Here is a 22007-nt window from a genome sequence, read left to right on the forward strand (position 1 = left end):
TCTTACTCATCTCAACAAAAGGGAACTCCACATACTTCGCTATTTGAGGTCACCAAATATTTTAACTAGAGGCTACTGGGTTTTCATGTATTTATACTGCATTAAATACCTCTCCTGGTTTTTCAAACCAAGATTACATTTCAAACATTAAGTTTTCAAAATCAATGCATTTGAAAGACTTTACAAATAAAACATGTCCTGCCTCAGCCCCTTTCTTTTTGTGCTGTCATAGCCATTTCCCATCTGAGTCTGTGTTACTTGGGTGATAAGCATTTTGGAAAAGGTTAGCTTCATTTTCTAGTTGAAGATAACATGCTCCAAGTAGCTTTCTCAAGCTGATGCTTATCAAAATTTCTTATTTTCTTAAATAAGATTTGTGTCCCCATAGTTACTTATTTAGTAACTACACTGCAGAGTAGAAAGAAATCCCCCCCCCCCCCCAATTTATTTAGGCAATAAGCACATAATGCTGTCACCTCAGTTCCCAGCTCCCTGTAAGGTAATGAAGGCTACGAAGCCTTACGCTGCGAGTACGTAACTGCAGCGAGGTACACCAGTGCATCTGCAGCTGTGATTGCCCATGCCTGCATTCTCCTCCAACATTAAAAAACCCTCTTGGCTACTTCTTTTGACATCAAAGGAAAACAAAACTGAAGTGATAAATCCCATCAGCAGTTTTCAGCAGGTTTTGCATCCTCCCCCCCTTTCTTAATAAACCATTAGTTTCCAGATTAATAAGTATTATTAAAAGTAGTTACAGACCTAACTACAACCCTTAAAACACCACCAAAATGCACTACAATAGTCTTTTTATTTAGTTTACAGAAGAGTCTATCAGTACAGGTTGCAGAAAGAAAATGTTTAGTGCTATTTACAATTTGTTTTAAAACTCTGCTCTATACAAATTTAATTCTGATCAGTATGAACAATATTTTTGTAAATCTACTGCATATAAAGCATTTCATCAAAGCAGGAACAATGAATAAAATAACCTGATTACATCTGAATGATGTCAATCATTCAAAAAACAATTACACAGAACATCTGTAAGAGTTGTGGACACTTTAGTACAGAACACAATGTCAACCTGTGACTCATTTCTTTTAAAGGCTAAAGCTATTTATATGGAATATTGTTCTATTATACTACACGCCAATCTATATTTAACTTCTATAGTTATGTATTTTATAAGATTTTTATTAAATATATTCTACACATATTTGTAATTTCACGCAGGAAGAAATTCCTCCCCAGTGAAAAAAAAATATAAAATCTTTTATATTTTTTAATTTATTTTTATTGTTTTTACAGGTTTAAGATGAAACTAGCTCATGCTTTAGTGCTGTGCAAATTTCTTTAGCATATCAACGTTTAAATTATTGATATGAAATAAAAGAATGGCATCCTTTTTAATTATGTATGCCTTCAAAAATCAGCTTCTGATTTTAATACCATTGCAAGCACTAATACCAAATGCAGATTACTTAAAGAAACAAAACTAGTACTATGGCAGAGATTTTTCTTTTTGCTTTTTTTAAACTTTAATAATTCTTTTGAAGTCTCTAATGAGTAAGCATGACACTGGACACTAAGGTACAGATGAGAAAATGACTGAAAAAAACACCAATTGCCAATATTCAAGTACATAAAATTGATTAGTAAATTATGTTTTCTAACATTTATGCACAATAATAAAAGCCTATGAACTACAGGAAATTACCCCTCCCATATTAAGGCTAGGAAATGCACTCTCTGCACTGGTTTGTGCTGTCCGAATAAGCACTCAACTGACATACGAGATCAGAGTGCACGCAGTAATGAAAAATTCAGTTTCATCAGCCCTCTACAGAGTGCTTTTAAATTACAGGCACATAGTTTTGTTTGTTGCAGTGAAAATATATAGAGTTAGACTTGCTTTAGTTATTATTCTGTGCCAGTTCGGCCACCAAGGTTGACTTAGCTACAACTGACTTAACAGTTTTTCTTTTGATTTGGCCATAAGTGAGATTTGTTTTAATTATACTACTTTCCAGTGTTGCATTATACATTGTGGGTTATCACTAGGTGTCTCCAATATTGTTAGAGATTGTTGATGAGAAATATACTGTCAACCATATTTAGTGCAAATTGCATCTAGAAAGCTTGACTGGTTAGATCTGGTTAATGGAGATTTTTGTGGCAGCAAAATGATTCCTGCTATGGAAAAGAACACTTTAACTTTCCTGAAGATTGAATTCTTTCAAGAACTGATGTACTGTAAGATTATTCAACAAACAAAAAGTAGGAATTTAAAAAAGAAAACAAACAATGAAAGTGTTCATAGATCTTTCTCTTAAAAACCAAAAAAGAGTAATGAGACAGTGTTCATGTAATATTTCAGTTCCATGGATTTACAGACAGGCTCTTCCTACAGGTCTCTGAAGCAAGGTAGGGCCTCTTCTATTCCAGCAGCATGAAAGACAAAGACTATATTACATCACACTTAGCAGGTAAAGCTAACAGGGTTTACAGAATTACACAGCAATTGCTTTCTCCAGTTTTTTCACGGTTCCTTTGACCTGTGGAGAAAGGAGAAAGTTTTGCTTACATGTCACATTTCTACAGCAATTTGGTTGTTTTGTGTGTCAGGATGCTTGATACATGTTTGCCTTTGATTATTTTTAGTAAAAATATATTATTATAGACATGCATACGTAAGTGAAAAATAACTCAGGAGTAGTTTTTAATAATAAAAATAAAAGCTGTTAAGGTTTGAGTAAATTTCTGTATTCTAGAATAATGCTAAACCAGAAAGTTGATTCCTCAGTTTTCTATAAACAACATATACAAAAGCATTCCATTACTTGCTTCACAAAAGACCACAAGGACTTTTCTCTGCTATGAAATACCCCAATATCCTGTAAAATATCTGACTGCTTTGCCATATACTTGAGTAAGAAATATCTCTAGTGCACAGCTTACCTTGAGAGTTTGGCTCTGGCAGCGTCTCTCTAGCCACCAAATGCATCACTGTTGTTTTGCCAAAAGGAAGTTTTAACGCTGCAGAAGGAGAAAGGGAGACTTATTAACACAGTCGTTTTTCTTCAAAAACCCAACTGAACCTAGCTGTAATTGGATAAGCATTCTGTTCAAAAGTTAATACTGTGAGGTTTGAACTACTAACTAAACATATAAAGGCATTTCTGGCTAAAATTTTATAGATCAGGTCTTGGAACCTGATAATAATCACTTAAAACATTGTGTTCTTAGAAACATTATATTCCTGTTAGGAAACTTAGCCTTCCTCTTGTAAGTAAAAGCAGAAGTGAGCATTCAGACCAAGGTGATAAGCATTCTTCCTTGATATGGATGCAAAAAGCAGCTAATTCAGCCACTAAACTGTTACTCCTGAGACATCAAAACATGGAACCACTACTGCAAAACAGATTTTCCTACAACATACTTTGATCCATGGCAAAGATTTTCCAAAATAAAAAACACCTGCATCTTGCCTTTTAATACTGATCTGTAACATCAGCAGCTTAGGAAGCCATTACAGAAAGAGCAAAATATTACAAACTAATCACATTAGGGACATCTCTCACAATATCAAGACAGATGAAGAGACTTGATTAGTGAGCTGCAAAGGTTAATTATTTACAGTAAACTAGTACAAGTATACTAATATTCTGATTAACTGATTTCAGCAGTAGTTTGCATAGTTCACACAAGTTTTTATTAGCAATTTCCAGCTTCTTGCTTAGAGCACCATGACAGAACCTGAGTGCCCTAACCTTTTCTTGCTCATCTTCATTCTCTCACTCCTTTCTCTCACCTAAGCTAAACTTTTATTTCATTCCTTTCCCACTTTCCCATCCACTTTTATTGCAGATTTTCTATAATCAGAATTTACTTCCCCTCCCCTCCCCCCCCCCTTTTAGTATGTGTATGGCACAAGGTTGGCTTCCCTTCCCCCCTCCCCAATAAATAAGGAAGTAAAAGTCACTGATTACCATTATCTAACAAGAAACTGAGAACCTCCCTAATTAGTATTATTTCAAAAGCAAAGTACAGACCAAATATTTAGCCAAAGGATGAAATTTCCTGTTGGAAGCTGAACAGACTCTATCTCCCTAGCTACCTCCCCAACCCTTCACACAGGCAGCACACAATGAAACAGTGTGGCTCAAGAATGGCAGGCAAGAGTGGCACAAGCAGTTTTACAAAGGGGTCCTGTTTTCCTTTACCACTTCCAATGCCATCCGCTCTACTGTTTTTGTAGTGACAGCCCATTCAGAGGAGCTGGCAAAAGAGATAGTTTCTTAAAAATAAAACTTCTCTCAAAAGCCAGTTTTTCCTATAAATTCATCTTTTTTTGATGCTTCTGAGTATCAGGAGATTCAGGAGATGACAGAGACATACGAGGTTACAACTGGAATATTACAACGTCACTGTCAAATGCAAATGAAACCAGACTCCTGTTAAAAAAACACCAAACTGTTTCCTTGGAAACTTTTGTTTCAGTGGTTGATAAAGTGACTTTCAGTATGCAGCAGGTACAAACTCCAGGTCAATATTTTTTAATCACCTAAAGCAAATAAAACACTAAGTGCTCTAACTCAGTTATAGTTCATTAAGCCAGAACAGCTTAATGAACTGTATTGTAACAGCTTAAGAAACTAAATATTGTATTTAGCGAGAAATTCCGCCCTGCCTTCACTCCCCCTTTCTCTTTCAAAGATAGCCAGTTCACTTCAGGTTACGTCTAATGAACACCACAACCTGAAGTAGTAGTCTTTTCAGGCTGCTTCATAAACTGCTGCTTCGCTTTCAGATGCATAATCTGGCTCTAGACAACTTCATTAGCACTGAAGTAAGCCAGTGTTTTAGGGAGGTTTGTTTTTTTTTTTAAACTTAGAACAATCTATCAAAGAAAAAATCTTTGAAGAACACTAATATACATGTAAGGTCCTTAGGGTAAAACCATAGTGATTACACCGCACGCATGAATGATTAGTAATGAACTAAAATGCCCTGAACCCAAGTGTTCAGAATTCATAGACCTGGGTTAACTCAAGAGTCAACAGCATGCAGCTGTTATTTTTCAGCTTAACTCATTAAACAATGTATTAACTACACTAAATAAATGATCAATGTTCTTTCAGATTTAGACAAACGTCACCAAAGGGAACAAGCACTGGTGGTCAAGAGCAACACCTAGAGAGAGATGAATGGCAAAGAAAATCCCATTTAGCTATCTCCTTGCCTGGAAAAGGTAGGGTAAGAAGAGCAACTCTAATGGCAGAGATGATCCAGGACTTAACACATTTGTCTTTCAACCCTACTCCAAATGCTACTAGCTGGCACCTGGTAAACATACAAATTAAAGAGTGAATAAAAATTTCAGAGTTCTCACAGTTGAGTTGACATTGATCTTGTCTGGATATATAGCAGCATTAAAAATTGATTTATACGGAGAGTAAATCCATTCTAAACGTCCATCACTAGCCAACATCAGTAACAATAGAAAGCGAATCAATGACTGTATCATTCCAGTCACTTCATGGAAAGATCACCATATGCAGTTCAGAAATATTCTTTTCAAGTTCATCTTAACTTCAGAATTGCTGAAATCTCATTTTGTATTCTTTTCTCCTCTCTGTATTGTACTCAAGTACCAAATGCATGAAAAACCTGAACGTACAAAGTGGAAGTATTAATTTATTTCTAAACTGGCACAAAGAAGAGAATCTCATTTTGTTTAGTCATTTACATAGTTGACATTCACACTGGCAACTCTTCTCTACAAAAAGAAAGATTATTGTTACAACTTTATGTCATATCTCCATCAAAGATACCCATCAACTATACATAATTACGGGGGAAAGCTTGCCACAAGGGGGCACAGTTGAATTGCATTTCCTTGGCATATGAAGTGGAGCCATTTACTTCTGTTTTCACATAACTATGCAATTGTATCCCTGAGAGAGCACTGGACAGCAAGAATGCTTTCCCTCATTCTCATTCATACAGTGTCTTCCTTCACTGCAGTAAGATTTAAAGTATTGTTTAACCAATTATCATAGTGTTTATCAAACATTTTAAGATACTTCAGACATTACACGACAAGGGTAGTGTAAGAGAGGTGGAACAAAATATTCCATTTTAGAAAGAAGAAACAAAAGCAGCATTACTGTTTCTTTATGCAAGAGGAAATTTGACTTAGCAGGTGGTACCCCCCAAAGTTTAACAACTAGCAGTAACAAGATGGAAAAATACACAATAAGATACATGTTACTCTGTGCAGAGGAAAAATACTGTATAGCAAGCCATCCTGGGATCTTGAATAATAAAGTGGCATTTACTGCACTGTAAATAAATATCACCTTTGCCTGGCTGTAACATGCATAATGAAAATTATTTTCATACCTCCTAATGTCACATTGCCATGAAGAAACCTCCCTTGATAAATAAGCCGCAAGATATTTGGACTGCTGACTTGTTCTTCTTCCCAGTCTGAAAAGAGAGAATTTTCACAGTTACATTGTAATAAAAACGCCTTTTGTTATTTCTCTCACCTTTACCCAAGAAGAAAACTAAGAATAGGCCTCCTGCAGGAAACAATGAAGAGAGAGCACAGGCTGAAGACACAGAAAGATAATTCAAGGCTAGCGCTCCTGAAATCTGTTATTCAGAAACACGTCATTTTATGCCTACAAGTATAATGCCTACAAGTATAAATATTACTAACTCTACAGATTGCATGAGATACTTAGTCCTACACTAAATAGTTCATAAATGCAAGTTGCTTCCTGAGGTTTAATATCCACTTGGATAAAATTGCCTCCTCACTAGCCAACTAGCTGGAGCTGCTCTGCAGCCACAAAGATTGAAAGCACATGTGATGGGTCATTTGAAATGGGATTCTGAGATGACAGCCCTGAATTGGCTCAGCAGGCTGCTCAGCAGTGTTCCACAATGGCCAGTTCCAGCCAGTTAAATGTCCAGAGGGGGCAGTGACCTGAGCATCCCCCAGCAGTCACTGCAGAGAGCCTGAACAGAGGCTTCTCTCAGAGCTGATGCCGACTGACACACTGCAAGGAACTTCTCAAAGGATAATCTGTGGGTGTTTTTCTGTGGCAAGCAGTGACTCGGGAAAGCAAGCATGCATTTTCCTGTAATGCATTTCGTATAACGCTTAAGCCCCCTAAATAATTTAGGAGCTTAAATGATCTTTTCCTAATCTTTCAATGTTCCTGTCACAATGTGAACAACAAATAAATATGCGCTTTGCTTTCAGAACAAACATCATAAAACCTTGAAACACTGAATTTAAATGGGTTCTCTGGGAATACAGTGTCCTCTGTTCCTTAGCTGACCAGATCTCTGGCAACAGCTGCTCACAAATGTTCTCTCTCTCTGCTTTTGTGGTGTTTATATGCCAAAATGAATTATTCAGCATGGGATCATGACAAGCAACAGAAACCAACCTGTTCACTGGGAACATAAAATTAACATACAAGCACCACAAAATGAGAAGAACTGAAAAGGGGAAAAGGGGAAGCATTTAAAACAAAAACCATGGCTGCAGGGAGTGTATGGAGAGGCACCTGGTGTGAAAAAGCAAGAAGGCAGATGGGCAGCAGGAGCCATTGTGGCCCCAGAACACAGTGGCAGCAAGGCTGGTATCAACAGCAGTGGCTGCAGCATCCCAGAGTGCTGCCATGTGCCTGGTTTATAAGATTAGATCAAATTAAGCAACCAAAGCTATTTGAATTTCAAGTATTTCTACTCAGGGTCTGATTCAACTGTCTTGCAATTCAAGCACATGCCCTTTTTGCTATGCTGTCAAGTGGGCTATGTTAAGGAGCTGAATTATCACACTACTGGGGTGAATGACTTTTTGGAAGATATAAAAAAATCATTTATTTATTTATTTTTACTTATCTAGCCTGAACTCTGCCACACTATGGCTGTAAAGACAAATTCAGCCAGCTTATAATGCCATAATGACATAAACCAGCAACCAACAGAAGACAGACTACATTTTGGCACAGGTATTTGCTCACTGGTTCGCTGCCAATTTACCCATCCTTTCAATTTTTTGCTCCTTGGCTGGCAGTTTGAAACACTTCTTCCTGACATGATTTCAGGTTTCCATTTCCACCGATGACTAAATGAACCACGGAAAAGTTATTTACCTAGGACTTTTTTTAAACTTCAGCAGATAATTGCTGTGCAATTAAAGTTTTAATATTATTTAGAAGAAAATGGGGAGGGCAGGAAGAGAACAGGTAATCTACTTAGATGATACACGTTAATATAAACCTGGTATTTTCCACTAGAAGTCAAGAGATTCTTAATTCACAACTGTCTTGCCAAAAGAGAAGTTTGCCTTAATCCTGCCAGCATGTAACTGAGAATATTTCATAATCTCTTTCCCCCACAAGATCATGAGAAGTCAAATGGTGCTAAAAACAATCACATCATCTCTATTTCAAAGAAAATTTGGTCCTCACCAAGATTTCTCAGGCCTGTAGCAAAGAGCACTCTCAGCCTCAAAACAGCTACTGAGCTGATATTTGTAAAAACCCAGTCATTATTTTGAAGTAGATTTTTTCCTCAGTCTTTTAAATTGACATTATTCTTCTTTACACAGGCAATTAAATATTCACCAAGATTTAGAGAACTCCCTCAGGGCAGCAGCTATTTGAACTGAGGCTTCCATGTCCGGTTCTACTTTTCTTTTTCTTAAAAAGAGACTTTAAAGTCTGGGGTTTTTCTTAACCCAGAATCTGCAACCGTCAAGCTCTTCACAAGACTAGGAACATGAGACCGCATGTTCAGGAATAAACTTGAGTAAGAATAACAACAGTTCTGCCTTTACTAATTCAGACGAAAGTACACAGAGAGCACTTGATCATGACAACTATGCTGTAGGCACACATTAAAATATGCTCAGTAGCTACAAAGATGCTACATCTGTGTTCATTTCAAGGATGTGCATTTCAAGGCCAGGCTGGATGGGTCTTTGAGCAACATGGTCTAGTGGAAGGTGTCCCTGCCAGGGGGCTGGAACTAGATAAGCTTTAAGGTCCCTTCCAACCCAAACCACTCTATGTTTTTATGATACATCAACTGGATTTCTTAGTGTAGAAGTGTTTTACATGTATATCTAATACTTCAGAGGATTACTTCAGGGAATACTTTCCCCTTCATTCCGTATTTTATTAAATACATAATGCTATCAAAACAAACAGCAAACAAGTCCACTGTAACCCTGTTCTTCCTGACCTCAAAGAGCAATTTAAGGCCTAAAATATGGATAATGAGCACTAACTTTTTGGCAGGAATTATCATCCACCATGCATCTTTGACAAAGGCACCATAGAAACAGATATTGCAATGTTTTAGTTTGTGTAAACAGTAGTCTTTTTTAACATAAAACAGTAACCCAGATGAAGTCCTGTACCAAAAGAAGCATTCTCTTTCATCATATGTAATGCTATGTCTGTGTTTTGGCTATTTTCCCATGAAATCATAGTCGGGGAGAACAGAAGCACTCTGTTTTTAGTGGAACTATTCACATATGTGAATACACATCTTAAGTTTTCAATTCCGTTTTCTGAAGCCAGTATTCCTTCTTAATACCAAATATATTCAGACAGACAACCCTCAGTTTCCCTCAGTCTTTTAGTGTCTCTTAAAATGTTCTTTTGTATTTGTTTTTGGTTGTTTTTTTTTTTTCCTGGAAGAATGCTGTTACTACAGATCTTTTCCAAGATAAGGCAATAAAGAAGAAGTAATTCAGCCTCAACTTCACTAATGTGCTCCTGTGACATGCCATGTTTTACATTAGCTGTCCTCAAATAAGAGGTTTTATATCTCCAAGATTTGCTCACACTTACTAGATCCTCTAACAAGATTAAGCAAGAAAAGTGTCTGAAGACAGAAGGAAAGAAGTACTGCAGTTTGGGGAAGCAGATTTTAGAAATCAAGTGGGAAATAGTCCAGACATCTAAAAATCTCCCCAACCGAAGAATCAGAGAAAATGAAGAACAACTGTCTTTCTATAGAAATCTGTGCTCCGATACACAATAAACATCCTTAATTTGAATGTTGCGAACAGAGATCAGTTTACTGGCACTTTAATCTGACAACACAGGGAAGCTTCTAGCTCACAAATTAAAAAGCCAAAGCCACAGAGCTACTCACCCATCGGCCAGTTATCATACACATGCTTTGCAATATCTGCAGCAGAGTCATTTGGTGAAAATAGGAACTCTTTTGTTTTCCCACTTACCAAGATGAGGCGCAAATTTATCTGTAAAAAGAATAAATAAAAATGCACTATTAGGGAAGCATGCAGGGAAGACAAAGTAGTTAAAGTTACAAAAAGGTGCCATTGGTTTTAGAGTAAGATTGATCCAAAGTGATTCAAGAAAACAGTTTGTGTTGAAAATAGTGTCAAAAGAGGTCAATAAAATGTTGTATCTTACACATAATCTAGAAAGATTAAATTCCAACAGCTGGCATTTTTGATGATAAATGCCAGAAGATTCTGATAGGTAGTGACAGAATCAGCTGTGCCATTAAAACAAGCTTTCAGCAGAGTGTAAAAGAATTCCAGCCAAGACAGTGACAATGTATCTTCTTGAAGGGAGAAAATATAAACCTGAAATAACCCAAACAGAGAGCACTAAAAATATCAAAACCTGCATCCGCGTGGGCTGTGAGCCCCAGTAAAAGGCCTAGCACCTCCCTCCAGCATGATACTTGTCAGCCCCGATCTCACCCACTAAATTGCCTACAAAACACCAGGGAGTCAAGACAGCATCCTTCCTTGCTCCCAGCTGCCACAGAACTTGAATCCCTGTGCCAGTCTTCTGAACCCAAAACTTTGTTCCACCACTGTCTTTCACTCCGAGCAAATTAGTTGACATCCACATGCAATACAGTAATAGCACCATATCACAGCTTTTCTATCATTGATTTCCTCTATCTAACCATAAGCATCTTCAGCTATTATTTTCCTCTTTTATTAGCAAGTTACTGAGTATAATGCCTTTTCCATATAGCATTACAATAACCTGTACAAAGAGCTCACTATGACAATAGTGACTCACAATGCAAAAGAGATTAAACTCTGGCTCCTCAAGCAACTGCTAGCAAGGTCACAAAAAGTGTTTGGGTAATTAGCACTTACCAATGCCCATGGCAAGTAGAAGTCTAGCTGCTTCCATGGCTTGGCCTACAAGCCTAAATGGCATCAACTGTTAGCAAGACTGCAGTAGCCTAACTGCTTGGATACTTTCTTCCAAATCACACTCACAAACTGTGGCTCTCATTTGAAGTTGCAACAAAGCTTTCCTTGTTGGAATTCAGTAAACTGTTGTTTTTTTTTTCTAGATCAAATATAAAAAGATTTACATTGATGCCCAAATTTTCAAGACTTCTACCATCCTGCACACTTTAAGGTCAATGAATAAAATGACCCCTCCAAAAAGCAATTCAGTCTCTATTTCAAAGCGTAGCAAGGATTCAAACAGTTAATGTAAAAGGGCCAGGTTGCCCTCGCTGTTCCCCATCAATGCCCTTCAAAAGCCAAGAGGTAGCTGTCTCTGAGAAAGCACCACAGCACCACAATATTGTATTGCACAGAATCATAGAATCAGCTAGGTTGGAAAATACCTTTAAAATCAAGTCCAAATCACTGCATACCATGAAATCATAAAACAACTTAAAGGGGAGAAGCTGCAGGAATGCTGTTTACACAACTGTTCATAAAATTCAGAACACACTTGGCTACAAGCATTAAAGTTCTGTGCTCTCTGATATTTCCAGAATGATTAAAGAATTATTTTCAAATCTCAACAAGATTTAGCAGGAAAAGCAAACCAAGTTCCACTATTCCTGTTTACTCCAAAAACCTGGCTACTGTAATTGAATTACGACTTCCAAATGTTATGCCTAAATTCAGCAACGGCCAGACCATGTCTACCTATTGTTTTGCTTATACTGTCTTTCAGTTTAAGTAGTTTCCCCCCTTTTAGCTGTCTCCACTTGTACATGTACGGACAGCACTTACATATATAGTTTCTGTAGCTGGACTGCCCCAGACAAGCGCTTTAATCTTTCTCTGCTGTGATACCCATTTCCCCATTCATCCCAGGAGCCTGTCTCTGCACACTTCAATTTCTTCTCTTTTCTCCTCAAACCAGATTATTATTTCTGACACAGTTTAGTTGATTTTGCGATTGTATGTGTTACCAGATGGTTGTATAATGCCACCAGTAATTTCCTCTGTCTACTGGAAATACCTTCTGTGTCTATGTCCCAAGAGCACATATGCCTTCATAAATGCCCCATGCTTTTTGCTCAGTTACTTCGTACCCTTCTCTACTTTGATCCTTTCAATAATTCAGCCTGCATTCTTCTAACCAACATTTTGGCTGTAATGCCCTGAAGCACAAGGCTCCAAATTTCATACCACTCCTATTATTCCATTCCTTCCAGGGAAAAGAGGTGAGGTGGAAAGAAGTATTCTGTACCACAAAGATGTTTCAGATCACTCCATGTCTGGGCCCATGCCCTATGAAATCCCCCAGAATTTCAATGGAACACTTTTTCATGTTAAGAGTACTTTTTCATCTTCATGTCATCAAATTCTAGCAGCAAGATCCCTTTACATATACCTTTGTCATTAGATGAATCAGATAATGCAAGACTGATCTGACAACTGATCTATAACGATTCCACTAAGAAGCTCTGAGCTTGTTTCCCTCCCCTCAGCTAGGTCCTTTATCTTAGGCCCTTCCAAACAATTTCTCTACTAGATCGCAATTTCTCCTATTTAGCCAGCAGTTTGCAATACAGCACCACATCACTTACTGTGTACATATTCAGATGAAACTACAAAAATGTCTATGTAGAAAATAGGGTTTTTTTCGTCAAAAGTCAGCTTGCCAAGCTCTGCCTTTCAGAGGCTGCACTGCATTCCACTTTCTCTATACCTCATTATCTTTAATTATCCTTTAAGCATTAACGCATCTCATTACAAAACCAGCACAGTGCCAAAAATTCAAGAGGTTCAGAAAGCACCACAAACTGTTATTGTACTTGGGAATGGGCTGCCTGTTTAAGAAACAAACAAACCAAACAACCCCAAATACTCAGCAGCAGTGCCTGCTGTAGGCAGTAGCAGTGAGAAGCTTCATCACAAGTAGCCAATCTGCCTCTCACTCCAATCCCCCTGCATCCACTTCCTCTACTCTAACTGGCCCCCTCACCTTGCTCCCTCTGGCCAAGCAGTCACCCCAACTCTGATTTTGTGCAGGCTACCTAAGGATTTCTTATCCTTCATCTGTGTGTAGCTTATCCGTGGTTGGGATTATCTCTTTTGAAGATCATCACACTTTCCTAGGCAGCAGACAGAACACCAAACCATCAGCTCCCTAGTACTGTCTGATCTGGATCCTACAAGGAGATGATTAAAAAAAAACCCAGAAGATTAGTCCTGCTCAGCACTTAAAATATGGTTATGGCGCAGCATTAATACAGAACTGAAGTCATTTTTCAGATAGCATAATATTAAGGGGACAGATTTCTTTTTATCCTCACTACTGAGTTTTGAGATTACCAGTGAATACAGAAAGAAGAATATCACAGAGAAATAATCAAAACTAACTCAGCTTCCTGTAAAATTTGATTAAGTGGTACTTCTGCAGCTAATGTACAGTATAAGCAACAGGAAAAGATAAAAAGTGTCAGTTCCTTCTTCCCCCTCTCCAACTCCCCAAGACAGATAACTTCATAGTTCTACATTTTTTTGTTGCCGAGGAGCATTTCTTATAGTCCTACTATGATATATAAAAGGCTCATTAAGATAAACGGATAATTTTATGGGTATATGACAAAGTATGTGTAAAATGCAGGAGGAATATTTTAATTTTAAAAATAATAAACTGAATCACCAAATACAAGCAGAAGCTCAAAATAAATCCTTAAATCAGTCAAGCAGATGTTGCTTCAAGTGCAAGGAAACAGCTGCTCTAATGAAAGGTTAAAGTATTTTCTTATTTATAGTACAGCATGCCACTGACATTTCGTTTGCATGTTTGTCTATATATATGCACATATATATATGTGCATACATATATAAAAGATATATATCTCCTTATATTTCTTAACTTTGGCTTGAATGAATCTTAGTCTTGAGTTGCACACTGCACTACCTCAAAGGGTTTGAAGCAAAGAATCTTAAAACTTGCCTTTAAATTTAGGGTCTAATCTCATTCCCTCAAGAGCACTGTGAAATTTAATGGCTTGCAACTGCTGTACTACTTACTTCTGCAAGCCTGAGAACACCACTTCAAACAGACTACAGGGGATCTGAAACAAACCTTTCTGGCAAAATGCCTTGCGATGAAAGATCATATCTAAAAGGAAAGGGGGGGGGGGGGGGGAGAGCATATGTGCATACACATTTACTCAAAGAAAAGTGTAGGAAAAAAAAACCAAAACTTGTTTAGATAGGGAAGTTTTGACACAAAAGCAGCAAATTTTTTCAAGTTACAAAAGGATTCCTAGTAGTCTTAGCTACCCTGTATCCTATTTCTTGTGTTAAAAGTTAGCAAGACAGTCTTATCTGTTTCCCATGTATGCCTGAAGCCCCTCCATCCATGCTTGTCAGAAGAGCCTTGGTGCTGTGACACTGTTGTGATTCCCATGGCCCTGACAAGTTTGTTCTTCCACAGGCGTCATAACAACAACCATCCTGATTTCTTTTTCCAGACTACCAAAGCGAATTCCAGTCTTTTGCTACAGCAAACTGATAAGGAATAAATACATCCTCACGTTTATGCATTATCACAGCAACTGCAAGGTTACTGACGAAAACAGCGATGAACAGCTCCAGCATCAGCAGTAGGACTGAACACAATGTGTGGACCACATCCCCTCTACACAGTTGCATAATAGCACGCTCTGTTTGTGCTCTCAAGCATGCAAACCTCACCCTTGCCCCCCAAACCAACACCAATCTCATCATTACAGCACCACTAACTTCCCCATCAGTGCACTGCATACACAATAAAGAATGTCAGTGTAATTAAAGTGTAAAACAAAACCCCTACATACAGTGTAAAAGAAAAACCCTACATAAATTAAAAATATATATCTATGCAAAGACTGCTGTAACAACTGTGACCACAACTTTTGGAACAGAAATCTGGATGATGTATATGCAGATGTAGAATAAAGTGTGTTTTGCTATAGGTATCTGCAACGGAGTTTGTTCATTCTTTAAGGTGTAACTACAAACTGTCTTGGTGCCACAGTGCTTCTAATTTCACAGCTGAAGTTAAATAAGTGAGACGTCACTTAAAAATGCAAGAAAGGAGACATTTACAACCTACATGATGTTTCTTGATGTTTAGGTGACTTCCCACCTATTCAGCTAAACAAGTTACTTTGTTATCAATTTTATACTCCAGCAGCAGCTTCCACCTTACAATTAAAATGCAGAGGACGGAAGTATCATATCATCTGTTATTCTACGCCAAGTTTAAACTAACTGCTTTTCTTCAGCTGTTTAAGATTAAAACACATATACAAGCCTATTTCCACCCCCACCCCTTTTCTTAACAGATGTGAAACTGAATTAAAAACTAACAATGGACCAGAAGGGAAAGTGATAAGAGCATTCAGAAACACAGACTAAAGTTTCACTTCTCAAGATGCAGTACATTTAGTTCAAGTTCTTAAGTGTGAGAATTAAGTTTGTTCTCCAAAGATGCATCAGAGCTTTCTAACTATTCCAGGCCAAAGAGAACCTCACAGCACCATGCAGTACATTTCACCAACTCAATTCCACCCAAATTCTCATAGGTGGTTGAACCAAGTCTGAATAACGTAAGTGAAACATTACACAGGCAATACAGCAGGGACCTGCAGGTTCTAGAGTCCAGTTCACTCCTAAAGTAGATATATAAACCCATGTAATCCATTCTGGAAATACATCCACCAGAATATAAGAACTTTGCTTCTGACACCCCCTGGAAGACTGTCCCATTGAGTGGAGCTTTCTTCTGATTCCCAGCATAAGTTCATTACTGGACAGGTTACCTTCCCTGATGCCAGACCTACTTTGGGCTCTAGTTGTAATAGGCTTTTTTCTCCCCTCGGGGTTTCGATGGGTTTCTTCGACATCTCCAGACAAGGACACACTTTGCTAAAATACACAAGCAAAGGTTTTCCTCATTAACAGGCTGCCCTTTGGTGTAATCACCGTCTTCAAAGCTCTGAAGCACATCAACAGAGGTTAAGGAAACTGGACTTGTATAGCCTAGAAGCCTGGTGGGCATCTGTTAGCAGCCTTCCTTTGCCTGAAATAGCAAGATAATGACCTCTTTACTGAGATTCAAGACAGAATAACAAGAGACATAAGTCATAAATAGAAACAAGATACTTTGAACTTGGTAACGAAGAAAATTTTTACCTCCAGTGACATCAAAGCAGTGGAAGAGGTCACCCAGAGATGCTTTGGAAGCTCAGTCCTTGGGTGTTTTTGAGACCCAACTGAAAGTTTGAGTTCACAGAATTGTTGGGTTGAAAGGAACCTTAAAGATCATGTTGTTCCAACCCCCTGCCATGGGCAGGGACATGTCACACCAGACCAGGTTGCTCCAAGCCCCATCCAACCTGGCCTTGACCACTGCCAGGGACTGGGCAGCCACAACTTGTCTGGGAAACCTGTGCCAGTGCCTCACTACCCTCATAGCCAATCTAAATATATCCTCTTGTCAGTTTAAAGCCATTCCTCCTTGTCCTGTCATTCCATGCCCTTGTAAAAAGTCCCTCTCCAGATTTCTTGTAGGTCCTCTTTAGGTATCCGAAAGCTGTTTTAAGATCTCCCCTGAGCCTTCTCTTCCCCAGGCTGAACAAGCCAAACTCCAGATGGTCTTCATGAGAGAGGTGCTCCAGCCCTCACAGCATCTCCATAGCCCTACTTCAGTGGTGACCCTGCTTCCAGCAGGTCACTGGACTAGAAAATTTCTCAAGGTCCTTTCCAAACTGAATGATCCTACAATTCACTTTAAAGCCAATGCACATTAGTTTTGATTCATTCTTCGTAAGTATGCATGAGTAGAATTACAATAACAATTCAGGGATTTATAAAATTACACTAGAGCCTCCTTAAATTGACTGCAAATGCCTCTCCATTTTCCATACAAATAACACAACTGTACCACACTCGTAATGCAGTAATCTTGCAATGCTCTTCTTTAGTCCAGTCTTTAGTCCAGTCATTTCCTTCAAGCTTGCATTACAAAATACTGCTTTTAACCATGTTGTACAGGATATTTTTATAATAATGCCATGAATTTTGCTATTAATTCAGTCTTTGAGATAATCCAATCTTTTCCATACAACACCATAATCTTCTGTACTATTTGTGCTCCAAATTTTCATTGTCAGATTTCATCAACATACTGATTTTCCTTGTGTCATATCAGAAACATCAGAAAGACAGTCCCAAAATTAATATAAAAAAAATTATACTAAGCATGACTGCCATCCTGACACTTCCACATTAAATGCTGTTATCTCACCATCCTCCCCACCCAAGTCACACACCATCAAACCCTGCCTTCCAAAACCAGTGCTGTCCTACTCAACATCAACCACTTACTGAAGCCCAGACCAATTACGCCTCTTTTGCATTTCCCTCATTTGAAAAACACTTCCCTTCCAAAGAAAATTGGGCAGCGAATCTATTATAATCTAACTTGTGAATTTTATTCCACTATTATTCTGCTCCTTCTCAATATCCTTCTTGAGGTGTTTATTAATTTGTCAGTCTCTCTCTCCAACCTTTCACTCATCTATCATGCATTTTATACTTTTAATGTCATCAATGTGAAGAAACACCAAGATGCAAATTCTTCAGATAAGCTCCTTACACTAACCCAGTACGCTTAGTTTAATCAGCATTGGCCCCCTTGAAATCCAAAGCCCTTGTGTACATGCCTATTTTGTTTGTTTTTCCATTTGATTTTAACTGTATCAGCTTGTGATTACTGGATTCAATGTCATTTTCTAAAGCAGCCTTCTGAAAATTTCCAGAGCTTTCTGTGATTTTAAGACATATCCAGAGTAATAATAATAGCACCTTCTTGGCCAAGAAACTAGCTGGTAGAGGGACCGAGATGCAGTTCAGAAAGGATGTAAGCAAGAAACATGAATCTGTAGCCCAACCATGCAAGCATTCTCATGAGAAGAGATCCTTGATTCTGGACTCATGTTCAAGAGTCACCTAGTAAAATAAAACAAACTTTAGTTCTTAGGAATCAGACTTCTAGACATGTGCTGTCACGAGATACTTTACAGCAAATCCAGGTAACGTAACTGCACTCCCTCAAGTGAACACTTAAAATTTACATTTGGCTATACTCAAACCCACTGAATTTAGCTTTAGGTGCACAAAAACGCTTTGTTCTACCCTTACAATCCCTGGCACCTATAATAAATTTAATTCCTATCAGGAAAAAAAATGGGCATTGAACACGAAGTTGCATAAATTGTCAGCATGACTGAAAAAAGATCCAGCTTCATTACTAGCTGGCTAAAAAAACCTGTGTCATTCATTCAAAGCCACACCACTTGTGGAAGTAGGGCAATCCCACATGACACCCTCCATCCTGGTTTTGGCTCGGATAGAGTTGATTTTCTTCTCAGTAGCTGGTGCAGTGCTGTGTTTTGGCTTCAGTCTGAGAACAATGCTGATAACACATCAGTGTTTTTAGTTGTTGCTAAACACCTGACCCAAACTAACCAAAGGGGTATACCATACCACAGCACATCTACTTTCTCAAACAGGAATGGCTAAGGATGCTTTGCACTGCTAAAGAATTAGTTACCAAATTTTAGAGAAGTTTGAAGTGACGGGTGAAAGAAAACCAATAGGAAGTGTTATCAAATTTTATTTAGAAGAAGAAAAAGCAAAAGCAAAGTCCCATAAGTATTTAACTCGATAGCTATACTAGACCTAGCTGTCTCTGTGGAAACCATGACATTCTTTAGCTTAAAATAATATTGCTTGGTCACACTTCATGCATTCCCTCATGCCAGTTCAAATAACACAGGAATAATGGCAGTATATTCTTCAATATCCTCTTACGAGTTAGAGGGTTACCTTTTAAGAAGAAAAATCTATGACCCACTGTTCTTCAAAATAAATTAATACAGAAGCTATAAAGTACAAGTAGATCATGATGGATTTCAGTGGAGTTTACACACTATTTCCTTTACTATCCTGGGGCAAGGCTGCAAGGGGAGAGGGGTAAGGTTAACACAACACATCAAAGCATCAGCTGGAGCTAGTGAAGGATCTTCACTGAAAATCAATTTTAATATAAAAGTAAAGAAACCTTTTATTGAAACATACAGATCTCATCCGTAACAGATTTTTCTATAATTTGTTGAAATAAGAGATGCAAGTACCCACTCAGGCATCATTTCTGTCCCAGCAGTACAAGATAATGGAGGCACTCCATCACCTGAAATAATGGGAGCACTCAAGTATCTGGTCTTCCCAGCTCAAATGGCATTTTGTCTACTGAATCCCAGATGCTTGCTTTAATCACAGGGTACAGAATTAACCTGCCTACTACTAGCCCCCAAGTGAACCCACTCAGACAGGAAAATTCAGAGAAAGACCTACTCACCTGCACATGCAAAATACATTTCTCTTACATTATGACAGAATTGACAAAGTCCATCATAACTGCGATGCGTAAACTACAACATACAGTAGACCATGTTTGGAACTGAGCTTTAAAATAAATAGGTAGCAAAAATGGCAGAAAGACTTAACCACAATGGCATCCAAGCTTCTCACTTTTGAAGCTGATCCTTTCAACCCAGTGTTGGAGTAAGTGCATTTTTTTCTTTGAAATAAAGTGACTAAAATACAAAACAGAGAAACTGATACACTCCAGTTAAGACAAAATTTTGGTAGAGATCATTTAGCCATCAGTATACCATGCTGAACCAGTCATTTCAAAGCACAAGAGTGGAAATAATAAAACTGCATCAAATATCAATGCAGACATGAGAGGCTTATGCTTGCAGACTGAAAAGGTCAGCTCTGGTGAGTACAGTCACAGCAAGATGGTAGTTAAAGCTTAGAAATCCACTACACAAACATGAATAATGATAACGATATGCACTTATCTGAATTCGGATTTAATTCTGATATAACTCAGCATTTATTCTACTGTATTCTGTAGAGAGAATATTTACATAATATTTTAAAATTTTATTTAGGACAGCTCTATACAATCTTTAAAAAGGGAGCTGCAACACCTGCAGGTTTGTGAATCCTCATTTTGTGAACTGCCTAACATCTCACATTTGAAAATAAACACTACTGCTTCTAACGCAGAAAATACAATTCCATGGAACAGGTTTCACACATAGCTGCTTTTTCCAAGTCCAAGGAGCAGACACTCTCCACCCCTACTTAGTCCCCAGTCAATAATTTTTTCCTATCTTTAACCAATTTTGTGGGACTCAGTTTGATTTAACCCACATTCCTAGAAGTTTCAGATGCAGCTGTTCCATGGTTACAAAGAATAAACTAATGATACGCATGGAGGAGTATATTGAATACCCTGTCTGTGCACCGTGAGAAAACTGAGGCAGAAACCTGAGTTTCCTGCTGCATTAACAGACATTTCAAAACCTGCATACACTATACCTAAGACTGGGAGGTATTAACAGTTTTATAACCACAGCAGGTCAGTGAGACCATAAACAAAGATGAAAGTGATCTTTCAGTTATAGCCTGGATGAAAACAAACATCAGCTTCAACTTGACCAGAAATAACATTTAGAGAGGAAAAAAACAAAAATGAACCCACAACAAAATGAAGACAAAGAAAACATTAAGAATTGTCCTGGGTTCAGCAGCAGCAGTCATTTTTTCTCCTTAGTAGCTGGGGCAGTGCTGCGTTTTTGACTTTCCGCCTGGGAACAGCGCTGATAACAGAGATGTTTTTAGTTACTGCTCAAATGTTTAGTCTGACCAAGGACTTTGTGAGTCTCATGCTCTGCCAGGGAGGAGGGAAATCTGGGAGGAAGTAGAGACAGGACACATGACCCAAACTAGCCAAAGAAGTATTCCATACCACAGCACATCATGCCCAGGATGTAAACTGGGGGGAGTTACCCGGAAGGGCTAGGGCACTGTGGGGTTTGACTAGGTATCACTCACTACTCTGTGTCCTGGGTTCAGCGATCACTGAATGATCACTCACTTCCCCCCATTCTTGCCCTCCCCCTACTCCCAGAGGGACAGAGAGGAGAATCGAAAAGAATGCAACTCACACGGGTTGAGATGAGAACAGTTTAGTAACTAAGGTATAACACAAATCACTACTGCTACCACCAATGATAATAATGATAAAGGAAATAACAAGGGAAGAGAATACGACACCTCACCACCAGCCAACCAATTATAACCAATAACTCGCCCAACCCCACCAGACCAAGCACCCACCGATACCTCCTCCAACCCTGCAGTCTCCAAGCCCTTCCAGGTCACTCCCAGTTACATCCTGGGCATGACGTGCTGTGGTATGGAATACCTCCTTGGCTAGCTTGGGTCAGGTGTCCTGTCTCTGCTTCCTCCCGGCTTTCCCTCCTCCCTGGCAGGGCATGAGGCCCACAGAGTCCTTGACCAAACCAAAACATCATTGTTTCAGCTCTGTTACCGAGCTGAAAGTCAAAACACTGCACTGCACCAGCTACCAAGGAGAAAAATGACTGCTACTGCTGAACCCAGGACACTCGGTCAGGCTGGGTATTATCGTTTGGCGGGTGGTATTGTATTCTCTTTCTCTTTCCTTTATCATTATTATTATTGGTGGTATCAGTAGTGATTTGCGTTATACCTTAGTTACTAAACTCAACCCATTCTTATCTCAACCCGTGGGAGTTGCATTCTTTTGATTCTCCTCCCAATT

At 38.5% G+C, this 22007-nt stretch overlaps 1 protein-coding gene across 1 annotated transcript in view; it reads right to left on the reverse strand.

Moving 5' to 3' along the window:
* Positions 1-1875: 1875 nt before the first annotated feature.
* UBL3 (ubiquitin like 3) overlaps positions 1876-22007 on the reverse strand; it is a 55107-nt gene continuing 34975 nt past the window's right edge. The window contains exons 2-5 of the mRNA XM_057410394.1: positions 10195-10303; positions 6409-6495; positions 2962-3039; positions 1876-2558 (exon numbers count right to left, since the gene is read on the reverse strand). Coding sequence (XP_057266377.1) covers positions 2506-2558; positions 2962-3039; positions 6409-6495; positions 10195-10303 — 327 coding nt within the window. The 3' untranslated portion in view covers positions 1876-2505. The remainder of the gene's footprint in view (positions 2559-2961; positions 3040-6408; positions 6496-10194; positions 10304-22007) is intronic.

Source organism: Pezoporus wallicus, unplaced genomic scaffold, assembly GCF_028554395.1.
Source record: "Pezoporus wallicus isolate ANWC-B61680 ecotype Strahan unplaced genomic scaffold, APGP_CSIRO_Pwel_v1 contig_1876, whole genome shotgun sequence".
NCBI classification, from domain to species: Eukaryota; Metazoa; Chordata; class Aves; order Psittaciformes; family Psittacidae; genus Pezoporus; species Pezoporus wallicus.